The sequence below is a fragment of the Xenopus tropicalis genome, chromosome 7 (genome assembly GCF_000004195.4).
Source record: "Xenopus tropicalis strain Nigerian chromosome 7, UCB_Xtro_10.0, whole genome shotgun sequence".
NCBI classification, from domain to species: Eukaryota; Metazoa; Chordata; class Amphibia; order Anura; family Pipidae; genus Xenopus; species Xenopus tropicalis.
The window spans coordinates 121,194,365-121,218,881 of NC_030683.2; the positions used below are offsets into that span (position 1 = coordinate 121,194,365).

Genomic DNA, 24,517 nt, shown 5'->3' on the forward strand with positions numbered 1-24,517 from the left:
AGCAACTAGGCAGTGGTTTGTATACTCAGAATACATATTTTGATTGCTGGAGTCACAGCTGGAAATCATTTAAAACCCATAAAAATGAAGACCAACTGATTTAATGAATCCACATTTCGACCTAAAATATATTTCTTGTGTGTATTTCTGTTTTTCATTTACCTTGTTTTTTTCCCATTTCTTTCTGTTGTTCCTTTGCTTTTGATTGACTGAAACACACACACACACACAAAAACAGTCACAAATGGAGCTGACGGTCAAACACCAGATTATACTCTAAATGCCCAGCGGTCAGTGTCGGTGGCATCTGGTCTCTGTGTGGAAATTCCCTGTACATTTACTGTTCCTGCCGGTAGAAATTTATCTACAAATATCACAGGGATTTGGCGTAACAAAATGACTTGTGACATTGTTGCAGCCTCCACAAACGACTGTATAATTCATACTCAAACAAAAGGCCGATTCACCCTGACTGGGAAAGTACAGGAAGGAGACTGCTCATTCTCTATCAGCAATGCCCAACCAGCCGATCGAGGGGTCTATGAATTCCGAATTGAAGACGGAAACCATAAATATTCCTATATTTGGAACCATCTCTTTGTGAGTGTGACAGGTGAGTAAGAGAAACCCAGTGTATATTGCAGGTGGGGGGTACAGTGAGATGGGACTGATCTGTACAATATGTCATTATACTGATGCCCATATAATGTCCTAATATACAACAAAACCCAAAGAAATATTAGGGATCAGTCAGTGGTGACAATTTCTTTTTATTCACAACAATTTCTTCTGACATTTGTGACCTTTTTCCTGACTCCAAATGGTTTAAAGTCACTTTTTAGGTGACAAATTGTTTTATGCGTGACAATTTTTTCTTACATGTGTAGGGACCCATAGGGTTAAGCTCCCCTATGGCTGTAAACCCTACCTCTTCACATCTATACTGTAATTTGGTAAAGCCCTCTGTACTTAGGTTACAGTTAAGAAACTATCCCTTATTGGTTTAGCCTGGTTATTAACAGACTGATATAGTGTCTAACAGGAGGGTGTGACTTTCTCTTTGGCTGCAGTCTGCCTTCCAAGCAAAGCTCCATTGAGCCTGGGAGCAGACCTTAGGCCCCAGAAGCAATTGTACCCCACAGGATATCATCCCTCTGGAGAAAGTCAGGGACAGGGCCCCATGAACAAGGTTTAAGTAAGCATAGCAGATTTTGTAATAGCATAGAATAAACCCAGATCCCTACTCATCCGGAGGACTCTCAAGCTAGGGCTATTCAACCTGAGGAATAAGGTATCTATCCAGTCCTATCTCCAAAGGGGTATCAAGCTGACAGGTGCATTTACCCTGCCCAGACTCTAAAAGGAGGTGGGATAAACTGGTGTGTACTCTCCTTTGTTTGTCCTAAAGGGATATTGTCATCTACCCTCTATATCTGCATGCATTGTGAGTATCTGATAACCCTGCCTCTATATTTTATTGACAATAAACGTGTGCATAGTTCAATAGCAAGAACCTTTCTGGCGTCCATTCTTACCAATTTACCATTTACTTTTCCATGGTTACTACTTAGGGATAAATGATGAAGCCATACATCTTAATAGGCCCTTGCCTCATTGTATTATGACAGTCATTGAGGTGATACTGTATAGATTGCTCTTTGTTCTCTCCACCAAAAACAAAGACCAGTCGAGAACGAAATCACTGACCTTCATTGTTGGGCCCCAGACTCCATGTGGAATTATCAGGCTTTAACATATGCTCCATCTGTATCTCCCAATTCTGTTACAGATCTACCAGAACCTACTATATCCCCTATAGGGGAGCTGATCGCTGGGAAGCCAATAACACTGACTTGTACGGCTCATCCAGCACCTCAAGGGTGCAAGGGAATCATCACATGGGGAGGAAGGATAAACATAGAGAACATGTCTAACTATGAGCGGGAGGATCAGGCTGGTAAAGTCACCTCCATATCAGATATCACTGTTACTCCATCCCAGAGAGAGCACAATAGCCCCCTAACATGTACAGTGACTTACAGTGGGGTCTCCACTAACAGCAGCATCACCCTGGGTGTTCAGTGTAAGTTTCCTCTCTTCCTCTTCCTCACTCACATCAAATATCTACTCACCCACATTGGTTTCATTTCCCCTGAATTTTTTCAGAGACACAGGAATGTTACTTTTTGTTTTTGCATTACCAAAGAGAGAATTTTACAAAAAATGGATTGAACTAGATCTGTGTAAAAAAAAAATAATACTGCTATACTTTAACATGTTGTCAAGGTTAAGGCATGTTGGGAGCTGTGGATAGGACACTAATGTGACCATTGACACATGCACTGTAAATGATGCAAGGGCGACTATTAACAGTGGGTTGCATCAATAGACACAGCAGAACTGAATGACAAAAACATTTTAACATGGATGTGGTACAATCCCTACTCTGACAAATTTGACTGCAACTCGGCCCACTTTTCAGCAGCAATATGCACTGCACTGTGTAAATGAGCCTTTATATCTGCAAATGGTACAGCTACTTACAGCAGATACATCAAAACATTCAAAAATATATTAGACCAGCACAGACGTATGTTTTCAGTGTGTCAAGGGGTAGCACTTTCATAGTGCAGTTCTGGTCCTAGCACCTGCAATCTGCCCCAAACTCAACCTCCTAAGAACCAGGACAACAGAGATGAACATGTAACCCTTTCTTGGCACACTCACTTATTTTGGGCTGTATTCTTTATTAACAGGAGATTTGGTCCCCTTTGCAATAGTAAAAGATACTGGGAACTGGGATTTTAGTGCAGTGCCTCCACCTAGTGGACACTGAGGAGCACACCTCAAGGGGATTTCCACTAGGAAATAATCACACACAGTTTGCAGCAAATATCAACTTGTGTAACTCGGTGTAAAGGTAAAATAATTAGCACATGTAAACAGTAATAACCCTGCTTTGGAAACCTGTGGGTTTAGCCACTACTGGCTCAGTCTTTCTGAGGATTCAGTCCTACACTCCCCTCCTGGAGGAAATACCCTTTCCCAGTTCAGTCCTGGCAAAGTCCCTTCCCCAGAGCTCTTTCAGTTTCCCCAGGTAGCGCTACCTGCCCCAAAGTACCTCTTCCTTTGTAACAGGCAGTTGCTCCCATGTAGCACCCCCGAAAAACACTTGTCCTCACCCAGGGGACACACACAGGAGACTCAATACCTTTTCACTCACTGGGGATCCGCAGGGTGTAAGGCATCTATCCACAGTGTAGCAGATCTCTCTTTACAGACTGGCACTCCTGATGCCTAGCAGAGCTCCTCTCAGCATTTACCCTCTCACTACTGCTTGGATGGTCTCTGTCTCAACTCAACAGGAGCTCCCTTTATAAACTGCTGGGCCCCTGATTTTTGGCTCCTAACCTAGGCACACCTTTCTCTCCCAACAGTGCACTGGGGCATCCAGCCAATCGGGATTCTTCCCAGTCTGTAGCCGGGCGGGATGATGTCACAGACAGAGGCACAGGGGAAAGAGTTCTCTGATACCCTACAAACATCTCAAGTTTGTGTTTGTGCTAAACATTTCATTATTTAACCAAATGTACAAAACTGTACAAATATGCAAACTTTCATAATTACACATGTATCTGCTGCTGTGTTCTATTCTGGCCTAATTATCCAAAATCAGATGATTACCTTAATATTATATGAAGGCAATTTGTTAATAAATATTTAATATAGTGGCCTCTTTTCACCCACACTTCTAGACCTGGTGATAGGTGATAGTCAGGATCTTACTGCCCTCACATTGTACTTTGTCCTTTAATAGCTTTGAGGTCTACACAAGCTCACAATCTACACATTGTCTATATTCTCCCTTCACTTTCCTTGTGGCCTCCAAGACCAGTAAACAGTAAACCAGTAGAAACAGTAATTTTACAGCTTGGCTCTCATACTGTCTGTCCTTAGATTTGCCCTCTCTAATTGTAGGAGACTTCAGTATCCCTAATGACTATTATAACAGCTCAGAAGAATCTCATTTGCTATCCCTAACTAACTCCTATGGGCTCACTCGGTGAGCTCAGTCCCAAACACACTTTAAAGTACACTGACTGAATCTAGTATTTACTTGTCCCTGCAATAAGTTTAATTCTTCAAAATCTCCCTTTTCTCTTTCTGATCACCATTGTTTGTCTTTTAATATTTTGCTCCCTCCCATCCCACAACCACGTCTTCATTACTGTCTGAAATCTCCTCCCATCCGTGCCTAAATACCACACATACACATTATAACACTACACTATTCAACACACTTTACAAAACAGCACCTCAAATTAGTATCAGAGCAATCATCTTATACAAAATGCCTAGAAATTCAGCAGCATCGGTCACAGTTGTTATCATTTGTGAGTGACTTACCATGTAAGGGCAGTTCCACTTAAGTCATTATACAAAAGGTTAAGAAACTTACCAGGGAGAATATAAACTCAGGACTTTGAGGTGGACGCCATAACCCCTTACATGGGTTTCAAAACAAAATGTTTTATGTATTTTTTTTAAACTTTTTTTAGTTCCAGGGAATTATTATTTGTCACATTCAGTCTAAGTTAAAAAGCAAAGGACCAAGGACTGACCCCTGCGGTACTCCCCTAACAACACAGTTCCAAGTAGAAACTGTTCAATTTACCCCCACTCTGTGTAATGTATCCTTCAGCCAGTTCTCTATCCAATTACAAATATTATGCTCTAGGCCAATATTCCTCTTATTAACTTTGTGTGTGGTACTGTATTAAACGCTTTTGCAAATTCCAAGTGGATGATATCCACTGACATCCACTGCCGTCCCATCATCTATGTTCCTGCTCAGGCTAAATTTGCCTGGTAAGACCTGTTACACATAAAACCATGCTGGCACAAACTCATAGTATTGTGATTTGTAATGTATTCAAGTACCCTATCCCTTATTACCCCTTCCAAAAGCTTTCCTACTACTGATGTCAGACTAACAGGCCTACAGTTTTCAGGAACCCTTTTTAAATAACGGCACCACATAAGCATTTTGTCAGTCTCTCAGCACCATGCCAGACCTCAATGAACCCTGAAAAATTAAGTGAAGAGGTTTGGCAATCACAGCGCTCAGCTCTTTTTATACCCCGGGATGAATCCCATCCGGCCCTGGACCTTTGTTGTTCTTTACATGTTCAAGTCTCTTTGTAATACCCCCCTGAGTGACCCACGCGTCAGTAATTATATCAGTAGAACTGGGCATATTAAAAGGGAGGCCTTCATTAGCTGGCTCCTCAGTTGTACAGACAGATGAAAAATCATTTTGTTTCAGTTCAGAATTTCTGCTTTTTCCCTGTTCTCATCAACAATTAATTTGGGGTTTTTTATACGACTTTTCCTTATTAATAAATAAGCGACCATTCGATATGAAAATGTGTTCATTTTGGAAAAACAAACTCAAATTCACAAACTCAAAAATTAATAAAAAAGCCCCTAATTGTAATTAAAAATCTGAGCTGTCTATCATATATTGTCTGCCCCACCTCTATGTTTAGTTTGCAAAGGACTTTTGTTATACAGTGATTTATGTGTGAGTGACATTTACATTTGCAAAGGGTTGACTTTTCCTTACATTTGTTATCGGCTACTAAGCGCTATATGCCAGGAGCTGTTTGCCTACCGGCTTTAAATGAAGTCTCTTGAAATTTCAAGTCACATGTAATGTCTGAATCAACTCCTCTTAATAACACATAATATATTTCTATATTTATTTTTAGCTCTCGCAAATGACACAATAAAAATCACAGAATTAATGTTTTGTGGGATATTTGTCTTACTCCTCGCTGCCATAGTCATCGTTTTGATGATGAAATACAAGAAAAAGTAAGTCTGCCTTCCTGCTTCCTGATAAATAAATGTGATTTTCCTTTGGTAACCTGAAGTTACTAGAATCACTTTCATGGTTCAATAACATTTGAGTTATTTTTCAAAATATGCTGACATTTAGGGGCAGATTTATCAAAACACAAGTTTGAATCCCGAATGAGAAAAATTCAGTTTGGAAACGAAAATTTCTGAAGATCGCAAATGTCACGAAAATGCTTACCAAAAAAATCGTATTAGTCACGATAATATCGTATTGGAGATCAGAAAGTCACGAAATTTTCATACTGAACGATTGTAAACAACGGCAAAACAGACCAGATTTTTTCACGCTAAAAATACGCAAAAGTCGCGCAAGCATCGAAAAAGTCATGAAAGTACCGAAAAAGTTGTGGAAAATACGATTAGACCGATCGAACGAATGCTCAGAGCGTTCGTGGATAAGTAAATGTGCCCCTTAGTGTGAAGACACACTGGGCTACTAGTAGCAGCTACTTTTTGGAGGCTACTATGCACCAGACAATACCCTTCCGTAGACAATGCTGAGAATTGCTTCTGCTAAAACACACGTAGAGACAATTATCAGTAAATGATCAGCATTGTCTATTTTAGTAGCAATGACAAGTAGCTTCTGCTACTAGTAGCTCTGTGTGTCTTCAGGTATTCCTGTTGTTATGATCAAATAATTTGGCTCTAGGGTCAAACAATCTAATGAGTCTAATATCATCCACTACAAGTTGGGCATATCAAGGAAAGAGCTGCTCGTCTAGTAATCTCGCCCAACAATTTCATCTTTCCAATGCATTGCAGCTTTAGGGTGAAGACACACAGAGCTACTAGTAGCAGCTACTTGTGGTGGCTACTAAAATAGACAATGCTGATCATTTACTGATAACTGTCTCTACGTGTGTAGCAGAGGCAGCTCTCAGTATTGTCTATGGCAGGGGATTTTCTGGTGTTTAGTAGCCGTGACAAGTAGCTGCTACTAAGTAGCTCCGTGTCTTCACCCTTAAAGAAATCAAGGTGGGAATTGGGTTTAGGGACAATATTATAAATTTTCTTACAGTCCGTATAAAGAGGTACTGAATAAAAACTTGAATATGTAAACAAAATGAAATTAGATTTATTTTTATTTTAATGGTTTTAAATCTAATATACAGATTTTAGCACTGAATAATCATAATGACTATGTTTCCCAGGAGGAGGCCACCAGAGCAGACCGAAGAAAGTAAAAGTTCATCACCAAATTGTCATGAAGTGGTTTACTCCCACATAGAAAGAAGATCTGATGTAAGAATCTGTTATTGTTCTTACTGCCTTTTTGCCTGTTATTATTTACCATAAACTCAACATGAATTGCTGAATTATTCTCATGAATTTGTTTGAAGGTCAGGGGAAAAGCACTAAAAATTCTACTGTGGATAATCTGTAGTAATGGCACTTCAGTCTACTGATATTGGCCATGTATTATTTTTCATGAGACTGCGGTACAGGTATCAGACCCCTTATCCGGAAACCCATTAGCCAGAAAGTTCTGAATTACGGAAAGGCAATCTCCCATAGACTCCATTTTAATCAAATAATTCACATTTTTAAAAATGATTTCCCTTTTCTCTGTAATAATAAAACAGTACCTGTACTTGATCCCAACTAAGATATAATTACCCCTTATTGGGGCAGAACAGCCCTATTGGGTTTATTTCATGGTTAAATGATTCCCTTTTCTCTGTAATAATAAAACAGTACCTGTACTTGATCCCAACTAAGATATAATTACCCCTTATTGGGGCAGAACAGCCCTATTGGGTTTATTTAATGGTTAAATGATTCCCTTTTCTCTGTAATAATAAAACAGTACCTGTACTTGATCCCAACTAAGATATAATTACCCCTTATTGGGGGCAGAACAGCCCTATTGGGTTTATTTAATGGTTAAATGATTCCCTTTTCTCTGTAATAATAAAACAGTACCTGTACTTGATCCCAACTAAGATATAATTACCCCTTATTGGGGGCAGAACAGCCCTATTGGGTTTATTTAATGGTTAAATGATTCCCTTTTCTCTGTAATAATAAAACAGTACCTGTACTTGATCCCAACTAAGATATAATTACCCCTTATTGGGGGCAGAACAGCCCTATTGGGTTTATTTAATGGTTAAATGATTCCCTTTTCTCTGTAATAATAAAACAGTACCTGTACTTGATCCCAACTAAGATATAATTACCCCTTATTGGGGCAGAACAGCCCTATTGGGTTTATTTCATGGTTAAATGATTCCCTTTTCTCTGTAATAATAAAACAGTACCTGTACTTGATCCCAACTAAGATATAATTACCCCTTATTGGGGCAGAACAGCCCTATTGGGTTTATTTCATGGTTAAATGATTCCCTTTTCTCTGTAATAATAAAACAATACCTGTACTTGATCCCAACTAAGATATAATTACCCCTTATTGGGGGCAGAACAGCCCTATTGGGTTTATTTAATGGTTAAATCATTCCCTTTTCTCTGTAACAATAAAACAGTACCTGTACTTGATCCCAACTAAGATATAATTCTCAATCCTAGTAGGCTTAATTACTGTTTAAATATTTTTTTTTTAGCAAACTTAAGGTAGGAGATCTGAATTAAGGAAAGGCCCTTTATCCGGAAAACCCCAGGTCCCGAGCATTCTGGATAATGGGTCCTATACCTGCAAACACACAGTTAGGGTAATTTTCTGCCGTTTGGCAAATGTTATATTTTCCATAACAAAATGTTGTAAATTATTAGGATTTCATTAAATTTAAGTATTTGGATATATTGTTTTTTTCAGCATCAATAATGATTTCTATATATAGGGATCCAAGTGTGTAGGAGGCTGTCCATTGCAGTAGAGATGTTTAAAATACATATATTACAAATAAATACATAGTGTGAACCTAATGCACAAACGGCAGTGTCATAACCCTTTAAACATTATTAAGTATAGGCAAGAGTAATAAAACCTGAGTTTTCCAAAGAATAAAAGTCCTAACATTGTTGTAGATACATTCATTTTCTATTAAAAAAGTCTGCATCCGTTCCTTATCTCAGGGGTCCCCAACCTTACTCGTGAGCCACAGTCAAATGTAAAAAGACTGGGGGAGCAACACAAGCGCCATAAAAGTTCATGGAGGTGCCAAATAAGGGCTGTGATTGGCTATTAGGGACCTCTATGCACCCTATCAGCTTACAGGGGGCTTTATTTGGTAGGAAATCTTGTTTTTATTCAACCAAAACTTGCCCCCAAGTCAGGAATTCAAAAATAACTCCCTGGTTTGGGGGCACTGAGAGCAACACCCAAGGGGTTGGGGAGCAACATGTTGCCCCTGAGCCACTGGTTGGGGATCACTGGCTTATCTAGTGAGTCCAAGCTATGCATAACAACCTAGTCGCCCTGTTGGTAAGTGGATAGAGTTTAGGGAGCAAATCAGGTGTTCAGGGAAGATCACTGAGTGTGGCTTAAATCTTCCAATATTTTAATACTGATATTTACAAAGATTTGCAGATTTAATGTATGGGTTTGGTATTGACAATTAAAGGAAGCCCACTGAAACAGAAGCCATAAACACCAAGGTCACTGCTATCACATGATGTTCAGCTGACGTCAAGCACTTCCAAATATGCTCAAATTCTCTCCTGGTGAAAATATAAAGAAAAAAATCATAACATCACAAAAGTTATTCAAAAGGACTTCCAAGTTCTGTCTGAATTGCCAATCTTTCCAACTCATATCATTTAGGTTTTGTTGAACTTACAGTGTTTGCCAAAAGTAATTTTGTAGTACAACAAATCCACTTTCCTGGGCATTATTCCCGCCATCTCTTTTTATTTAATTGGTAATATATATTTGTTACATTCCAGCAGGAACCCAACATGAGTCCCAGCTCTCAAAATGAAGGGGAAAGCCCTGATGAAGACGTGCAATATGTGAGCCTTCATTTCCCAACGTTAAAACCAAAAAGTTCTCCAGAACCGCAAGAGGCTTTATATACAGAAGCCAAACGGAACTAGCACCAGGAATAAGCGTATAGGGAGGGGGCTCAGCAGTGTCATTTTGTACTCAGTGACACCAGGATCTGCACTTGTCTTTGTCATAACTGTCAAAACCACCCATTACATACCAGTAAACATTTCATCCTACTATGACACTGTATTGTATTGTAACACATTAAGGAAAAGATAAGTCCCTGTGAATGGACTATTTGGATATTTCTTCATTTCGTTATGATATCAGGACATTTTTGTTGATGTTCTTTGCAGTTTATGAACACAGAATATACAGAGTGTATAAAGATACAGTGGGGGCAGTATTTTAGAGAAGCCTGCAATGTTCAGGAGGTTAGTTTTCATTTAAAGTAAAATAAAAAATAAAAGTAAGCCTTAAAAAAATAATGTAAAATTACTCAGGGTGCTATTTAAGCACTTTTGCGATTTACATTAATTGTTTATTTTCAGAGCTATTTAAAAGTCATTTTGGCATTTTACTGCCAATAGATTTGCCACATTAGTGCCACCTAGAATGCTATATTTATTCTGCAGAAAGCTTTACCATTACTTCCATTTGTTTAAGATAGCAGCTGCCAGTTTAGCCTGGTCTCCGTAGCTTCCTGCTGCTGGTAGCTCATATTACACATTGTGATGGGAGGGGGGAGTGAATTCTTATAAATTCTAATTGGATGGGGGAGAAGGAGAAGGGAGAGAGGAGAGAGCTGTGCAGACTCTGGCTGCAGGAATAAATGATTTTTCTGAGAGAGGAAGTCTGACACAGAAGAACATGTGTACACAAAAATATATATGATAAAGCTTACTTAGTTTTTACCTTTCCTTCTCAACTTCTCAACTGTCATTATAATGAAATTTGTAACAACAGCGCTACCTACTGGTCAGTTCCTGTAACTATGAGGTAATGTTTGAAACCATTGATCTGTATGGACCACTTTTGATAATGCCAATATACTGGTGAATCCCTAAGATATCCCTAAGCTACTCAGTTTTTGGCCTTCCTAGGAGGCGAGACTACAGTACTTTTGAAATAACAGTGCTGGCTGAGAATTGGTACTTACATTGCTTACAGGCAACAGTCCCAGTCCAGTAGTCAATAACTGGACATAACTCATTACTATGCTGCAAGTTATTATTTTATTAACACGTCACGTTTCAAGCAGATGGCCCTTTTTATGTGTTAGCACGTGTACAGTCAAACCTTGTGGGACAGGGGCCGCACAGGAGATGGCAGTGAGGAAGAGGAGACAGAGGGTGCTGCAGAAGAGGCAGAGCTGCACAGTGGCGTCTCCAAGTGTGAGCCTCACAATCCTCTTCCCTTGCTACAGGGTTTGGGGAACTAGCACCTGTTCCCTGGGGAATGGGAGAAGGTAGACAGGAAGCACCACTGCCCCCTAGTGCCCTGCCACTTTGGTGCTGCTCCCATGTCATCCTATGGTGATGTTTAATATGGGAACTTATTGCTGATGTTTCCATATGTGACCCTGTCTGCCCCCTACGTACTTTCTGCCAGCAGAGCTGAGACACTGCTACCGACTGGTTCTGACTTGGAAAACTTGAAAATTGCCCACACTGCTGTTGCCAGTTGTGGAGGGCTGGGGATCTGAGGGCTGATGGTCCCTGCCTGTAAGCCCAGAGCTTTTAGTTCCAGGTGCAGTGCTGTCCTGTGAGCAAACTGGGGCACTATGTATCATTTGCATGTTAGTGTCACAACATGGCCGCCCACACTGGGAGCTCCCTCCTGTTGCTGGGGGCATAGTGCCCCTAAGGAGCATTATTTCCACAAAATGGTATTATGTCCCCCAACCAGAGTGTGGGCTCTATTAACAGCTGAGTAACGTTTGGTTGGGCAGCGATGTGCAGCAGGGTTTAGTACCTCTTTAAGCACTGGTAATTTATAATTAATGAATTGCTTTATACACTCTTGATTGGTTTAATAAGAGGAACTAAAAATTAGAAAAATATAGTACTGTAGCCCTAGCACTTTATAGACTTGTTTTTTTAAGTTATTCTCCTAATTTGGATAAAGATTGTCTTAGAAATTGTGCATCTTTCACATTCGTGCACATTATAATTAATAAGCACTGGCCACTTTCCTAGATTGGTTAATGAATCATATATCCCTGATTATAATTGCAATTAAGGTAGTTAGATGTTTTTGAATAGCGTAATTCTAAAATAAAGGGGTTGTATTTTCTTTCAAATTCTTTTCATGTCATCCTGGTATCTCAATACTACACCATAGCTCATGTCACCTCGCTCCATAAGCCTTTGGAAAATGCTACTGGTTTTTGCCAGCCCAAATAGCATTCAGTTTAATTGAAGAGGCCCATAAGGGTAATTAAAGATGTTTTGGGCCTAGCTTTTAGGCACACCACCACCTGCCAATAACCACTTGCCAAATCAAGAGATGAGAAGTAAGCGGCTTGTTTAAAGGAGGGTATTCATCCCATCAGATACAAGCATCTAGCCCAGGGGTGGGCAAACTACGGCCCGCGGGCCACATCAGGCCCGTCAGCCCTTTCAATCCAGCCCGCCATCTCTGGCCCCCTTAAAAGAATGAAGGGCCCTGATTGGTTGCGCCCCGTGCGTGCGCATAGCGTCAGTAGGCACGGGGCGCAACCATATAAAAGAATGCACTGGGGAGCCGGGGAACAGAAGGACGGGACGGAGGAAGCAGCGGGTCGCTGGGGAGGAGCTGAGAGGCCCCATAATTTTTTATAGCAACCAAAAGTACCCATCTTTCTTTCAGACTAGGGCAAGGGGGCTCTGACTTTCCTTAATTACATCCCCATCAAGCATCTTGCGGAGAATTTATTTTACCTCCTGATACAAGGCTGGAAGTATGTTTCAATACCATTAGCCGCACCTCGGTTGGGTGGTAGATAGCAGGCGTAAACCCATGGGTCACCATTAGACACACATACTCCCCAATGTCACAACAACTTGGAGCATACAACTTGCTGATGGGTGTATGATAAATCCAAATGGACCATATTAAAGAAAGACTCTTTAGCAGATACAATATATATAAATGGAGAGCTCTACCCTTACAAGTAAATTAACCATTTGTACTGGTAGGTGCTCACTAAGGGTTCCTGGGCCTTGGATTTATGGCAAATTATTTAGATTAAAAACTGCCTGCACCCAGCCAGAAAAACCAACATCTGTAGAGACACTGGGCCAGTTAATCACATGGAATTCCTTTTACTTCACACTTCAGTAACTTACCCAAATTTATATTAAGTCACTTTGATCCACATTATCCTGTACCTTATCTGTTTGTCCCTTGCTGCCCCCCGCCCCCATTTATATGACTTTGTTAACACCTTCCACACAGATATTCCTTTTTTTCTGGTTATTTGATCTATGAGCTGAATGTTTAGCTTGAAAAAGGAACTAAAATGTTCTGAAAGCTTGTTATGGTTATCTTAGTTAGCCAATAAGGTATCACCTTTATACCACTTTTGTTATTTTTTATTTCAAAAGGGTTACCCTGTAAACAAATATACCCAGTGATACAAAGGTTTAAGGCTTAGAACCTTATCTATAAACAGCCAAAACAGTAAAATCTGGTTTATTTGGTCAAAGATCTATTTTGTCTTTTGAAAAGAAAAATGACCAGGGCAGACTGTCTGTATATGGAATTTTCTTTTGCATGTTTAATATAAGTTTTGGGGAAGTGAATCTGACACATTAATAAATATTATTAACTTGCTGTTTTTTTCTTCCTTGAAGTGTTGAAAATGTTTCTTTCTGAGAAAGAAAGGTGTGAACAGAAAATTCTGCTTCAGCCTCTTAACTGCCAACCAGCTAAGTTACCCAGTCAAGTAAAATAATCAATCAATAATCAACCAATCAAGTAACATTTTATTTTCTATAAATCAATGAGAAAGAAGGAAGTTAAAAAGTAAAAGTGAATATACCAATAAAATAGCCCCTGTAGCTTCTGAATAGTGCAACACAATAACTACACATATTGTAAGCTCATCACTAATTGTTATTAAATTAAAATCATACCAACATGATGCAGCCGCACATACGAGAGTCTAGAACCTTCTCTAGGCCGATACCCCACAGCCCCAAAGCACTGAGCTGCACTCACACCATATACCAACAGGGCGCCATTACCCACACAGAACCTCCTGCTCCCCCTGCCACTAACATGAATGTCTTTATTTCATTTGAAAGAGAATAAACTCATTTGTTGAGCTGAACCAAAGGAGAACTATTGTGGTTTTCTTGTAAAACAGGGTCATGAACATCTAGTAATCAGAATTATAGCAATTTTTGTATAATGTAAAGCACAATTCCTATAAAACACCAATACAGAATATGATGTTGGCTTTATTCATTTTGATATTGCATGAATGATCATGAAATTGTGTTTTGGGTCCAAAAACTGCTCATCTGAAGGGTATTCTCACAAGCAGAAGCCCTGGATTTAACTTATATTTTTCTCAACCACCAACCAACTTTGCATTTATATTTGTTCTTGAGAGATTTGGCACTTCCCTATACTAATTACAGTGACATCTGTGGCTTCTCACATTTGGTTACTGGGCAGTTTGCAGAATGAACGTGTGGTACAGATGCACCGAGTAGTAACTGCCCAACTTCCGCTTTTACATTAAGCCGCCCGTACATAGCGGGGAGCACAAGTCTGAGAATCTCATTTGGGGGCAGAGAAGCAGGAGAATAAGGAGAGAAGAGCAGAGGAGACATAAATGAGATACATAAATAGAATGTAATGCAAGAGGAGAGAAGAGCATCATGTCAGGAGAGAGAGGAGAAACAATGAGAGAAAGAGAAGAATCCTTCCATGGAACAGGGTAACGTGCAAATTGTCTCTCTCTGGTTTAGCCAAATGGGTTTTACACTCAGTACAACGTTCATTTGTTCCACCCTATTGTACAGACTGGGACTGAGAAAGTATTTTTTTTGGCAAATACTGCAAGGCTGAATATTCCCAGTGTTTCTGTGCTCCAGTCTGTAGGGAAGGCAAATAAAGAAAGAAGCTAATATTGTTTATCTATAACAAATTTGTGTTAGTCTTTGTTTTTCATTATATTTTCAGAGGGTCCATAACGGAACTGTGATGTTGTAATAGCGAAGAGTCACTATATGGTTTTATGTTGGCCATATTGTTTTTATATTATCTAATAGTTCATGTTTATCTTTAATGACATACACTATCTTTAGATTTAGGGAATGGCGAGAGGTGAAAAATGTGTCCCTAACTGTATAAACTTATATCTTGAAAAGGGTGGCTGTTCAAGGATGGTATAATGGATAAATTCATAAATTCATGGGCCGTGTGTTACATTGTCATAGATATATATAGATATATCAATTACATTTTTTAATATGGTAGGGCCCCCATCACTACATTGTGAGTTTGTGGATGTCTTAAATGTAAATAATTTCAGTTTAAAATGTATATACACTATAAGAAGCATCATTAAGAAACACTGGGACATTTTGTTGTGTGACAGTCAAATCAGCAACTGCATTGATACCTTTCCCCATACTGCATACAGAATAAATGAACCAAAGAGGTTTGAAATACAAATTGTTACATACCCATTTTTATAATAAAAAGGAGGGATACAGTTGTTATAAATACCCTGGGACACATAAATGTGGAAAATGTGAACAATGTAAAAATGTAAATAATAATACAATCACATTTGAGGCTAATACACACAAAAACATTATATAACTTCAATACCACATATGTAATACATGTATTTAGTTGTTTCTATGGAACCAGTTATGTTACCATGTTAGTAAGACCACTAAAGAGAAGAATATATGAATATATTGCAGACATTACTAATGGCAATTTATTGTCTAGCATTACCAAGCATATTTGTTGTATACATGTAAAATAATAATACTGAACACATATGAATAGAATGCATTCTTAAATGTGACCTATTCATACACAGACAGAGCAGGATTTAATGACGGATTCAGCTCAACCCAGTGTGATCTAACAGATACAATCTGATTGGCCGCTCACTGCCTTGGGAACACCAATAAACATCAGGATGCGGCACATACAGCCTCAGATTTGCCAACATGGATTTGTGGTTCTGTTCTTTCTCTTGCCCCTGCCTGGGAAGGGTGAGTATGAGCCGCTGTGTGTTACTGTGTAGTAAACTGTCACTGTAGGTCCAGTTTAATTAACCATTTGCCTGCTTGGGGTGGGGTGAGGGGGCACATCGGCACGTAGGCCAATGGCAACTCATAAGGACAGTGCTGTTTTGCATTCACTACTCGCTCAATGTTAATCGGCCATGACTTGCAGAATTGCACCGGATGCACAAATGCTTTCTGAATGAGTGTGAAGGGGATTGGTTTTTCCTAGCAACTAGGCAGGGGTTTGTATGGTCAGATACATAAATTGGTTGCTGGAGTCACGGCTGGATATAGTTTTGCACTGCAACTAGGGATGTAGCGAACCCGCGCAAAAATGTTCGCGAACCCGTTCGCGGACTTTCGCCAAAACTCGCGAATATTCGCGAACTTTGCGAACCCCATAGACTTCAATGGGAAGGCGAACTTTAAAACCTAGAAAAGCCATTTCTGGCCAGAAAAATGATTTTAAAGTTGTTTAAAGGGTGCCACGACCTGGACAGTGGCATGCAGGAGGGGGATCAAGGGCAAAAACTTCTCCGAAAAATACTTGTAAAAAAAAACGCCAAAAAAAAGCGCCAAAAAAAAAACGCCAAAAAATAACGCAAAAAAATAACGCCAAAAAAAAAAAACACAAGCTATTCCTATGTATATGCATAGGCGATAAAACGCGGCGGGAAAACGCGGCGGGAAAACCAAGGCGAAAAAACGTGGCGCCAAAAAAAAACGCGGCGAACCCAAAGTGGCGAACATCGGCAAAAGTCCGCGAATTTTCGCGAACGCGAACACCCGATGTTCGCGCGAATTAGTTCGCCGGCGAACAGTTCGCTACATCTCTAACTGCAACCTGCAGAGATACAGAGTAAGAAGAAGAACCTTTAAATGGGCACTAAACCCTGCTGCCCAGCACTGCTCAACCAAACTGTTGCTGGACTACAAATCCCAGAACAATGTAACATATAATAAAGGTTGAGGCATGCTGGGAGCTGTAGTCCAGCAACATCAGGGTTGTATTCTTAAAGCAATATTGTACAATAAAACTTTTCCAAATATTTCCCCCAAATCCCCAGTATTAGCGGCTGCATTAAAGTGCAAGAAATCCCCCAATGAGAATCCCAGCTGATGTGAGTAAATCCGGCTCCCTGTTCTCTGTTCCTGCAATTGGAGTTGGAAGTATAAACACAGTTCCCAAACATTATTTCAGTGTAATATAATGAATCCACAATGGCACAATAATCTTTGTATGTTTTGTAAGAAAACAGCAAGATAACAGCAAAGTAGCTGCCACAGTGCTGGGAATCAGCATTCTCATTGGTCAGTTCATTTGCATCTGTAATTAATTTGTTTAGTAGAATTCTCATTGGTGAATTGTTTTCAATATGTAATTAAATGGCAACATCAGTTGATCAGCTGGGATTTTCATTGGAGGAGTATTTTGTATATTAATGTAGCAGTTGGCCCTGGGGAGCTGGGTCTCACACACACATGCACATAATGAGCAAACTGGGGCACTAAGTGTCATTTGCATGTTAGTGTCACAACATGGCCGCCCACACTGGGAGCTCCTCCTGTTACTGGGGGCATAGGGGCCAATAGGAGAATTATATTACAGAAAATGGTATTGTTTCCCCCAATCAGAGTGTGGGCTCTATTAATCTGCACTTGTGGGGTAAACAATTTTCCACTGATGGTTGCACTTTAAAAACCCGCAAAAATGAAGATGAGCTGATTAATACGATAAAGAAGAAAAAGATAACCCCTTAATTAGAAAACACTTCTAACAATCAAACAACTGTTTGATTCCACTCAAAATCAGGAGTTCATTAATTGATTCAATAAAGTGATTTGTGCTAAATAAATAAGAAAAGTGCAGTTATTTAAAGGTGCTAGCTTTTTCAATACTGTCAAAAACAATTCAATTCAACAAAGTGCGAGTGCTATAATTTTGTATTCTTACAGTTTCTTCTTTTCAAAACCATCAATTGGTGACTGAATAAATTAGATACAAATGTGCCAAATTTTTATAATCTCACTTAAAAAGACCTTTAGAAATCATCCAATCAAATGCATGTGCTATCCCTTCAAACCCATTCATTAGAAAAGTGCTAGCGCCACAACTGCACAACTGCACAACTGCAAATATCACCATAAATAAATGTGTAGTTTCCTTATTAAAAAGTCAAAAATGAATAAATGACAATTGAATCAATGAATTAACAAACTATCAGCCAACTTATTGATTGATAATTCACCTTATTAGGTATTATAGAGAGAAAAGGAAGATTCAAGAGGTGTGGGGATATCCCAACTGTATGTGACTACCACAAAGCAAAGATAAGGCAGATACCAAGTGGCTGTGGTCTCAAAGTTTACCTTGCCTAATACTTATTAGAGGGCTAAATTATCCTATAAAACCGCAACCGGGGATAAAGGGACAGACTTGTTCAGTGCTGGGAAACTGTGCTTATTGCTCCCAACTCCAATTGCAGGAACAGAGAACAGGGAGCCGGATTTACTCACATCAGCTGGGATTCTCATTGGAGGATTATTTTGCATATTAATGCAGCCACTGGCTTTAGAGAGCTGGGAAATGTTTCATTAAACAATGCAAAAACACTAAAACCCACATTACATTACATAGCAACACAGGAACCAGTGCAGTCTGCATATTATGATTCTTATTATTAATCAGCTTCTATGGCAGATATTACCTGATGTGCTGTTTTGATAATTTACTACGTTCCCTAAGCTTAGTCTAACAAAGTAACAACATGGCAGCCCACTTTTGACAACTTTGAAAGCATAAATCATTACTTTAATTAGGTTTCTTAATCCCTGAGCTTGTGCAGTAAGTTCATAATGTTTATATCTATTTTCATTATACAAAATACAGCATTTGTAATGATTTTGTAATGACTTTAGTTCTCCTTTAATTGTGATTCTTAAAATTAATTCTCCTTAACATTTATCTTAGCTTATTACAGGAAAAGGGGAATGGGGAAAGAAGAAATTCTCTTACTCTTAGCTGATTAACTAATTCATGGTTTTACCTAAAATGTATTTTTTGCGTTTAACTGATTTTTTTTCTCTCCATTGTTGCTTTGCTTTTAATTGGCTCAAACACACACACACAAATACAGTCACAAATCTGCATGTTGTTTCCACAGGAGCTGACAGTCAGACACCAGGTTATACTCTGTGTGCCCAGCGGTCAGTGAGGGTGGCACCTGGTCTCTGTGTGGAAATTCCCTGTACATTTACTGTTCCTGCCGGTAGCACTTTATCTACACCTGTCACAGGGATTTGGAGGAGAACAGACACTCCTGACATTGTTGCAGCCTCTACAGAGGCCTCTATGGTTTCTGAGGGAACAAAAGGCCGATTCACCCTGACTGGGAAAGTACAGGAAGGAGACTGCTCATTCTCTATCAGCAATGCCCAACCAGCCGATAAAGGAGAATATGAATTCCAAATTGAAGACGGAGACCATAAATATTCCTATAGTTGGAACAAGCTGAATGTGATTCTGACAGGTGAGTAAGAGAAACCCAGTGTATATTGCAGGTGGGGGGTACAGTGGGATGGGACTGATCTGTACAATATGTCATTATACTGATGTCAGATGGAGAGATTTTTCTGAAAGAAAATAAAAGTCCTTTCAATTAGAATCTCAGCTGATCTTCGTGTTCTTTGTTCCTGCAACTTGAGTTGCAAACTTTAAAGGGCAACTATCCATGGAAAATTGTTTACCCCGCTGGAAGTGCAGGTTAATAGAGACTACCCTCTGATTGGGTGAAACAATACCATTTTGTGCAAAAAATACTCCTGTGCTCCTAATGTCCCTACACCCCCAGCAACAGGAGGGGCTCCCAGTGTGGGCGGCCATGTTGTGACACTAACATGCAAATTATACTTAGTGCCCCAGTTTGCTCATTATGTGCATGTGTGTGAGAGTCCCCCAGCTCTCCAGGGCCAACAGCTACATTAATATGCAAAATAAAACTCCAATAAGAATCCCACCTGATCAACTGATAGATGCATTTAATTAGAAATGCAAGAGAAGGGACCAATAAGATTGCTGATTCTCAGCACTATGGTAACTATCTTGCCATTATCTTACATGCAGAGATGTTTGTGCCATGTTGGCTTCATTATATGGCACAGGGATCAGACATGGGGATAAAGGGACAGACTTGTTCAGTGCTGGGAAACTGTGCTTATTGCTCCCAACTCCAATTGCAGGAACAGAGAACAGGAAGCCAGATTTGCTGGGATTCTCATTGGAGGATTATTTTGCATATTAATGTAGCTGTTGGCCCTGAAGCTGGGGCTCTCACACACATGCACATAATGAGCAAACTCAGGCAGTAAGTATCATGTTAGTGTCACAACATGTTTGGCTGCACTGGGAGCTCCTCCTGTTGCTGGCAGCACAGTGCCCCTAAGGAGCATTTATTGCACAATTTTCCACTGATAGGTGCCCTTTAACAGGAATAAGGTACAAGAAATATTGAAGATATCTCCTATTTTGGTCTTCTGCTCTCAGGCTTGGAAGATAGCAACTCTCTGGCTGCTAAGGAACTAGGCAGTGGTTTGTACACTCAGAGTACATATTTTGGTTGCTGGAGTCATGACTGGATAATTTTACACTGCAAGCTGCAGAGATACAGATTAAGAAGAGAAAAATATCTCCCCAAAAATGGGAAAAACTGATTTAAGTAGCCTGCGTTTTAACCTAATATATATTTCTTGTGTGTATTTCTATGTTTCATTGTCATTGTTTTTCCATTTCTTACCATTGTTTCTTTGCTTATAGTTGGCACAAACACACACACAAATCAGCATGATGTTTCCAAAGGTTATACTCTATCTGCCCAGTCAGTGTGGGTGGCATCTGGTCTCTGTGTGGAAATTCCCTGTACATTTACTGTTCCTGCCACTGAAACTTTATCTACACGTGTCACAGGGATTTGGCATAAAAAAATGGCTTGTAGCTTCATTGCAGCCTCAACAAATAACTGTATAGTTTCTAAACGAACAAAAGGCCGATTCACCCTGACTGGGAAAGTACATGAGGGAGACTGCTCATTCTCTATCAGCAATGCCCAACCAGCCGATCAAGGAGAATATGAATTCCGAATTGAAGCCGGATCCCTTAAATATTCCTATAGTCGGTACAGGCTCAGTGTGAGTGTGACAGGTGAGTAAGAGAAACCCAGTGTATATTGCAGGTGGGGGGTACAGTAAGATGGGACTGATCTGTACAATATGTCATTATACTGATGTCAGATGCAGAGATTTGTCTTAACAAAACCCAAAGAAATATGAGGGGTCACTTACTATGGATGTGAGTTGTAGTACAGTAAGAGGGAAAAGCACAGGCCTTAGTGCTTATTTAAAAAGCATTGGCACCTGGGGTCTGGCGCTGCAGCACAGGTGGGTGAAAACAGCCTTGTAAATGAAACCCATTGTTGGGCAAAGTGTGTTTAAAACCTTAGGCTGATGCCACACGTGGCGTTTTTCCGCTGCGTATTTTCTAATTCTCTCGGTGGCTGAAAAACACCTGATATCATCATCCATAGAAATAGCTTGAAAAGACGCGAAGCAAACCACACAATGCGGAAATACGCTAGAAAACGCCTTAGCACGGATTTTTCAAGCGTAGGCAGAAATACGCCAGTATTTGCAAAGCAAGCTATGTATACACAAAGGCAGCTGCCAGACCTAGCGGAAATACGCTGCGTTTTTTGCTATTTTGCACTATTAGCACCATGGCAATGGGATTTGCTACGTCACAAGTACTAGGCTGAAAAACGCCATGTGTGGCTAGTGCGGCGTTTTTAGGCCGAGAAAAAACGCAGCGGAAAAACGCCACGTGTGGCATCAGCCTTAGATTAACACAAAGAAGATTAGAAGAGTAGGAAGACTGATCTGTCAAAAACCATACAAAACAAAAAAATTACACATAAATAATTATCCTGCAGGAAACTTTTCAGAACTTTGGAAAATTAATAAATATGTATGTCTTTCCACTGGTGATTCAATTTATTGCTGGTGGAAAGTCATTTCAGGGAAATTAGTTGCCCACAGTATCTGATATTAACCGTGGGTGTCTAATCCCTCCATGGGACATTAAATGGATTCTACATGAAGGAAACTGCTCATTCTCTATCAGCAATGCCCAACCAGCCGATCAAGGGGAATATGAATTCCAAATTGAAGCCGGATCCCATAAATATTCCTATCAGTGGAACAAGCTCAGTGTGAGGGTGACAGGTGAGTAAGAGAAACCCAGTGTATATTGCAGGTGGGGGGTACAGTGAGATGGGACTGATCTGTACAGGCAGTTTTATACTTGTTCACTTATTTTTAAAACGCCAAGTTCCATTGGGGAGTTGGTTATGGTGTAGCTTTGTTACTTTTTTTTTTTTTTTAATTTCTTTGCTCCTGCTGATCTTTTATCTTAAAATCTGCTTTACCTCTAAGGTCCTAGGGGTTTGTGGTTTGTGAGGTTATACAGCCCAGGTAAGGTAATATTTGAGACCGTAACCACCAGGTTCCTACCTTCTCTTTCCTTTGTGGCATTCCCAGGGCTTAGATAGCCAATGTGAGGCAGCAGTTTTCTTTGGGAATATCTCCACCATCTATACTTTTCCAATTTCAAACCTACATTTTTATCAAAGTGGTAAATACTTTTTTAACAACCTTATTCATTTATTCATGTGATAATATTGTGGTCGGCTGGAATTGATGTTTGAGGATGCACTGGTCACCTTATTGAACATACTGATGAATTGTGGATTCTATATTTTATATTAAGCACTAATCACTTTATGATTAGTGATGAATTCCACACAGGACACTTTATAAAAAATAGTTTTTATTTTTCTACCATATCTATACAACCACCAAGATTTAAATAGGTGTTGAATTCCTTCAAATCGGAAATGTTAGTTGTTGAGATGAGAGAGGTAGATGCATATTAGCCAATTGCTGATATTGAGGCAACTACAAAGTGAAAAGAAAAATGACCATATATAATTAATTTTCTTCACCAAAATTGTAAAAAGGGTTATCTTTCTTCTTTTGTACAATATGTCATTATACTGATGTCAGATGGGGAGATTTTTCTTTTTTTTAAAAAGTTTTAGCATCTGGGGTCTGGCTGCAGGTGGGTGGGAGGAAACAACCTCTGTTGATGCAGCCACTTGCTGAACTGGTCTTGGAATATTGTGGGTGCTGGGTTAATGTAGGACCTGCACTCCAATTATAGTGAAATGGAGAAATCTTTAATACTCGATAGAGTCCCTAACGTGGGCCGAAATGTTTGATGTACAAATGCAATCAATCAAGATTCTTGGTATAAATTATTTCTTGTATAAAATATATTTATGTGTATTTTCTGTGTTTTTTTAATTTCTCTCCATTGTTCCTTAACTTTTTGCACCAATATAAACAAATCTGCGTGTTGTTTCCACAGGAGCTGGCAGTCAGACACCAGGTTATACTCTATGTGCCCAGCGGTCAGTGTCGGTGGCATCTGGTCTCTGTGTGGAAATTCCCTGTACATTTACTGTTTCTGGCGGTAGCACTTTATCTACACGTGTCACAGGGATTTGGAAGAGAACAACAGACACTCCTGACATTGTTGCAGCCTCTACAGAGGCCTCTATGGTTTCTGAGGGAACAAAAGGCCGATTCACCCTGACTGGGAAAGTACAGGAAGGAGACTGCTCATTCTCTATCAGCAATGTCCAACCAGCCGATCAAGGGGAATATGAATTCCAAACTGGAAAAGGATCCCATAAATATTCCTATAGATGTTACAAGCTCAGAGTGAGTGTGACAGGTGAGTAAGAGAAACCCAGTGTATATTGCAGGTGGGGGGTACAGTGAGATGGGACTGATCTGTACAATATGTCATTATACTGATGTCACATGGAGAGATATTTTAAACCAAACCTATAGAAATATGAGCGGTTACTTACTATGACCCTGGATGTGAGTTGCACTAAGAGGAAAAAGCACAGGCCTTAGTACTTATTTAAAATTCACTGGCATCTGGGGTCTGGCTGCGCCCTGTATTTGGCACTGGATTGGGAATGGTGCAGAAAGCTGCACAGGTGGGTTAAAACAACCTCATAAATGACCCCCATTGTTGGGAAAAGTGTGTTTAAAACCTCAGTTTAAGACACAGGAGACTAAAAGAGTAGGAGGATTGATCAGTCATAAATTATACAAAACAAACATATATATATGGAATATTGTGGGTGCTGGGTCAATGTGTGGTACATAAAGTTTCAGAAGGACCCGCACTCCAATGATAGTGAAATGAAAATTTGCTGAGTAAAAATTTGTTGCACGACGAAAAAAAAAAAGACACGGGCGACAAAAAATTGTACGACAAATGCTTTTTCTTGTCGTTTCCCAAATTTTACAGCAAAGTGAAATGGGACAGATTCGCTCA

At 39.7% G+C, this 24,517-nt stretch overlaps 2 protein-coding genes across 2 annotated transcripts in view; both read left to right on the plus strand.

Annotated features, from left to right (window-relative positions):
• Positions 1 to 396: 396 nt before the first annotated feature.
• On the plus strand, positions 397 to 7,241 carry LOC116412391 (sialic acid-binding Ig-like lectin 12). Its single transcript, XM_031906562.1, has 4 exons — positions 397 to 613; positions 1,790 to 2,083; positions 5,772 to 5,877; positions 7,077 to 7,241. The coding sequence occupies exons 1-4, from the start codon at positions 397 to 399 to the stop codon at positions 7,219 to 7,221; spliced, it is 762 nt and encodes a 253-aa protein (XP_031762422.1). The 3' UTR covers positions 7,222 to 7,241.
• Positions 7,242 to 20,884: 13,643 nt separating this feature from the next.
• LOC101731998 (sialic acid-binding Ig-like lectin 16) overlaps positions 20,885 to 24,517 on the plus strand; it is a 63,156-nt gene continuing 59,523 nt past the window's right edge. The window contains exon 1 of the mRNA XM_031906436.1: positions 20,885 to 21,250. Within this exon, the coding sequence (XP_031762296.1) occupies positions 21,034 to 21,250 (217 nt within the window). The 5' untranslated portion in view covers positions 20,885 to 21,033. The remainder of the gene's footprint in view (positions 21,251 to 24,517) is intronic.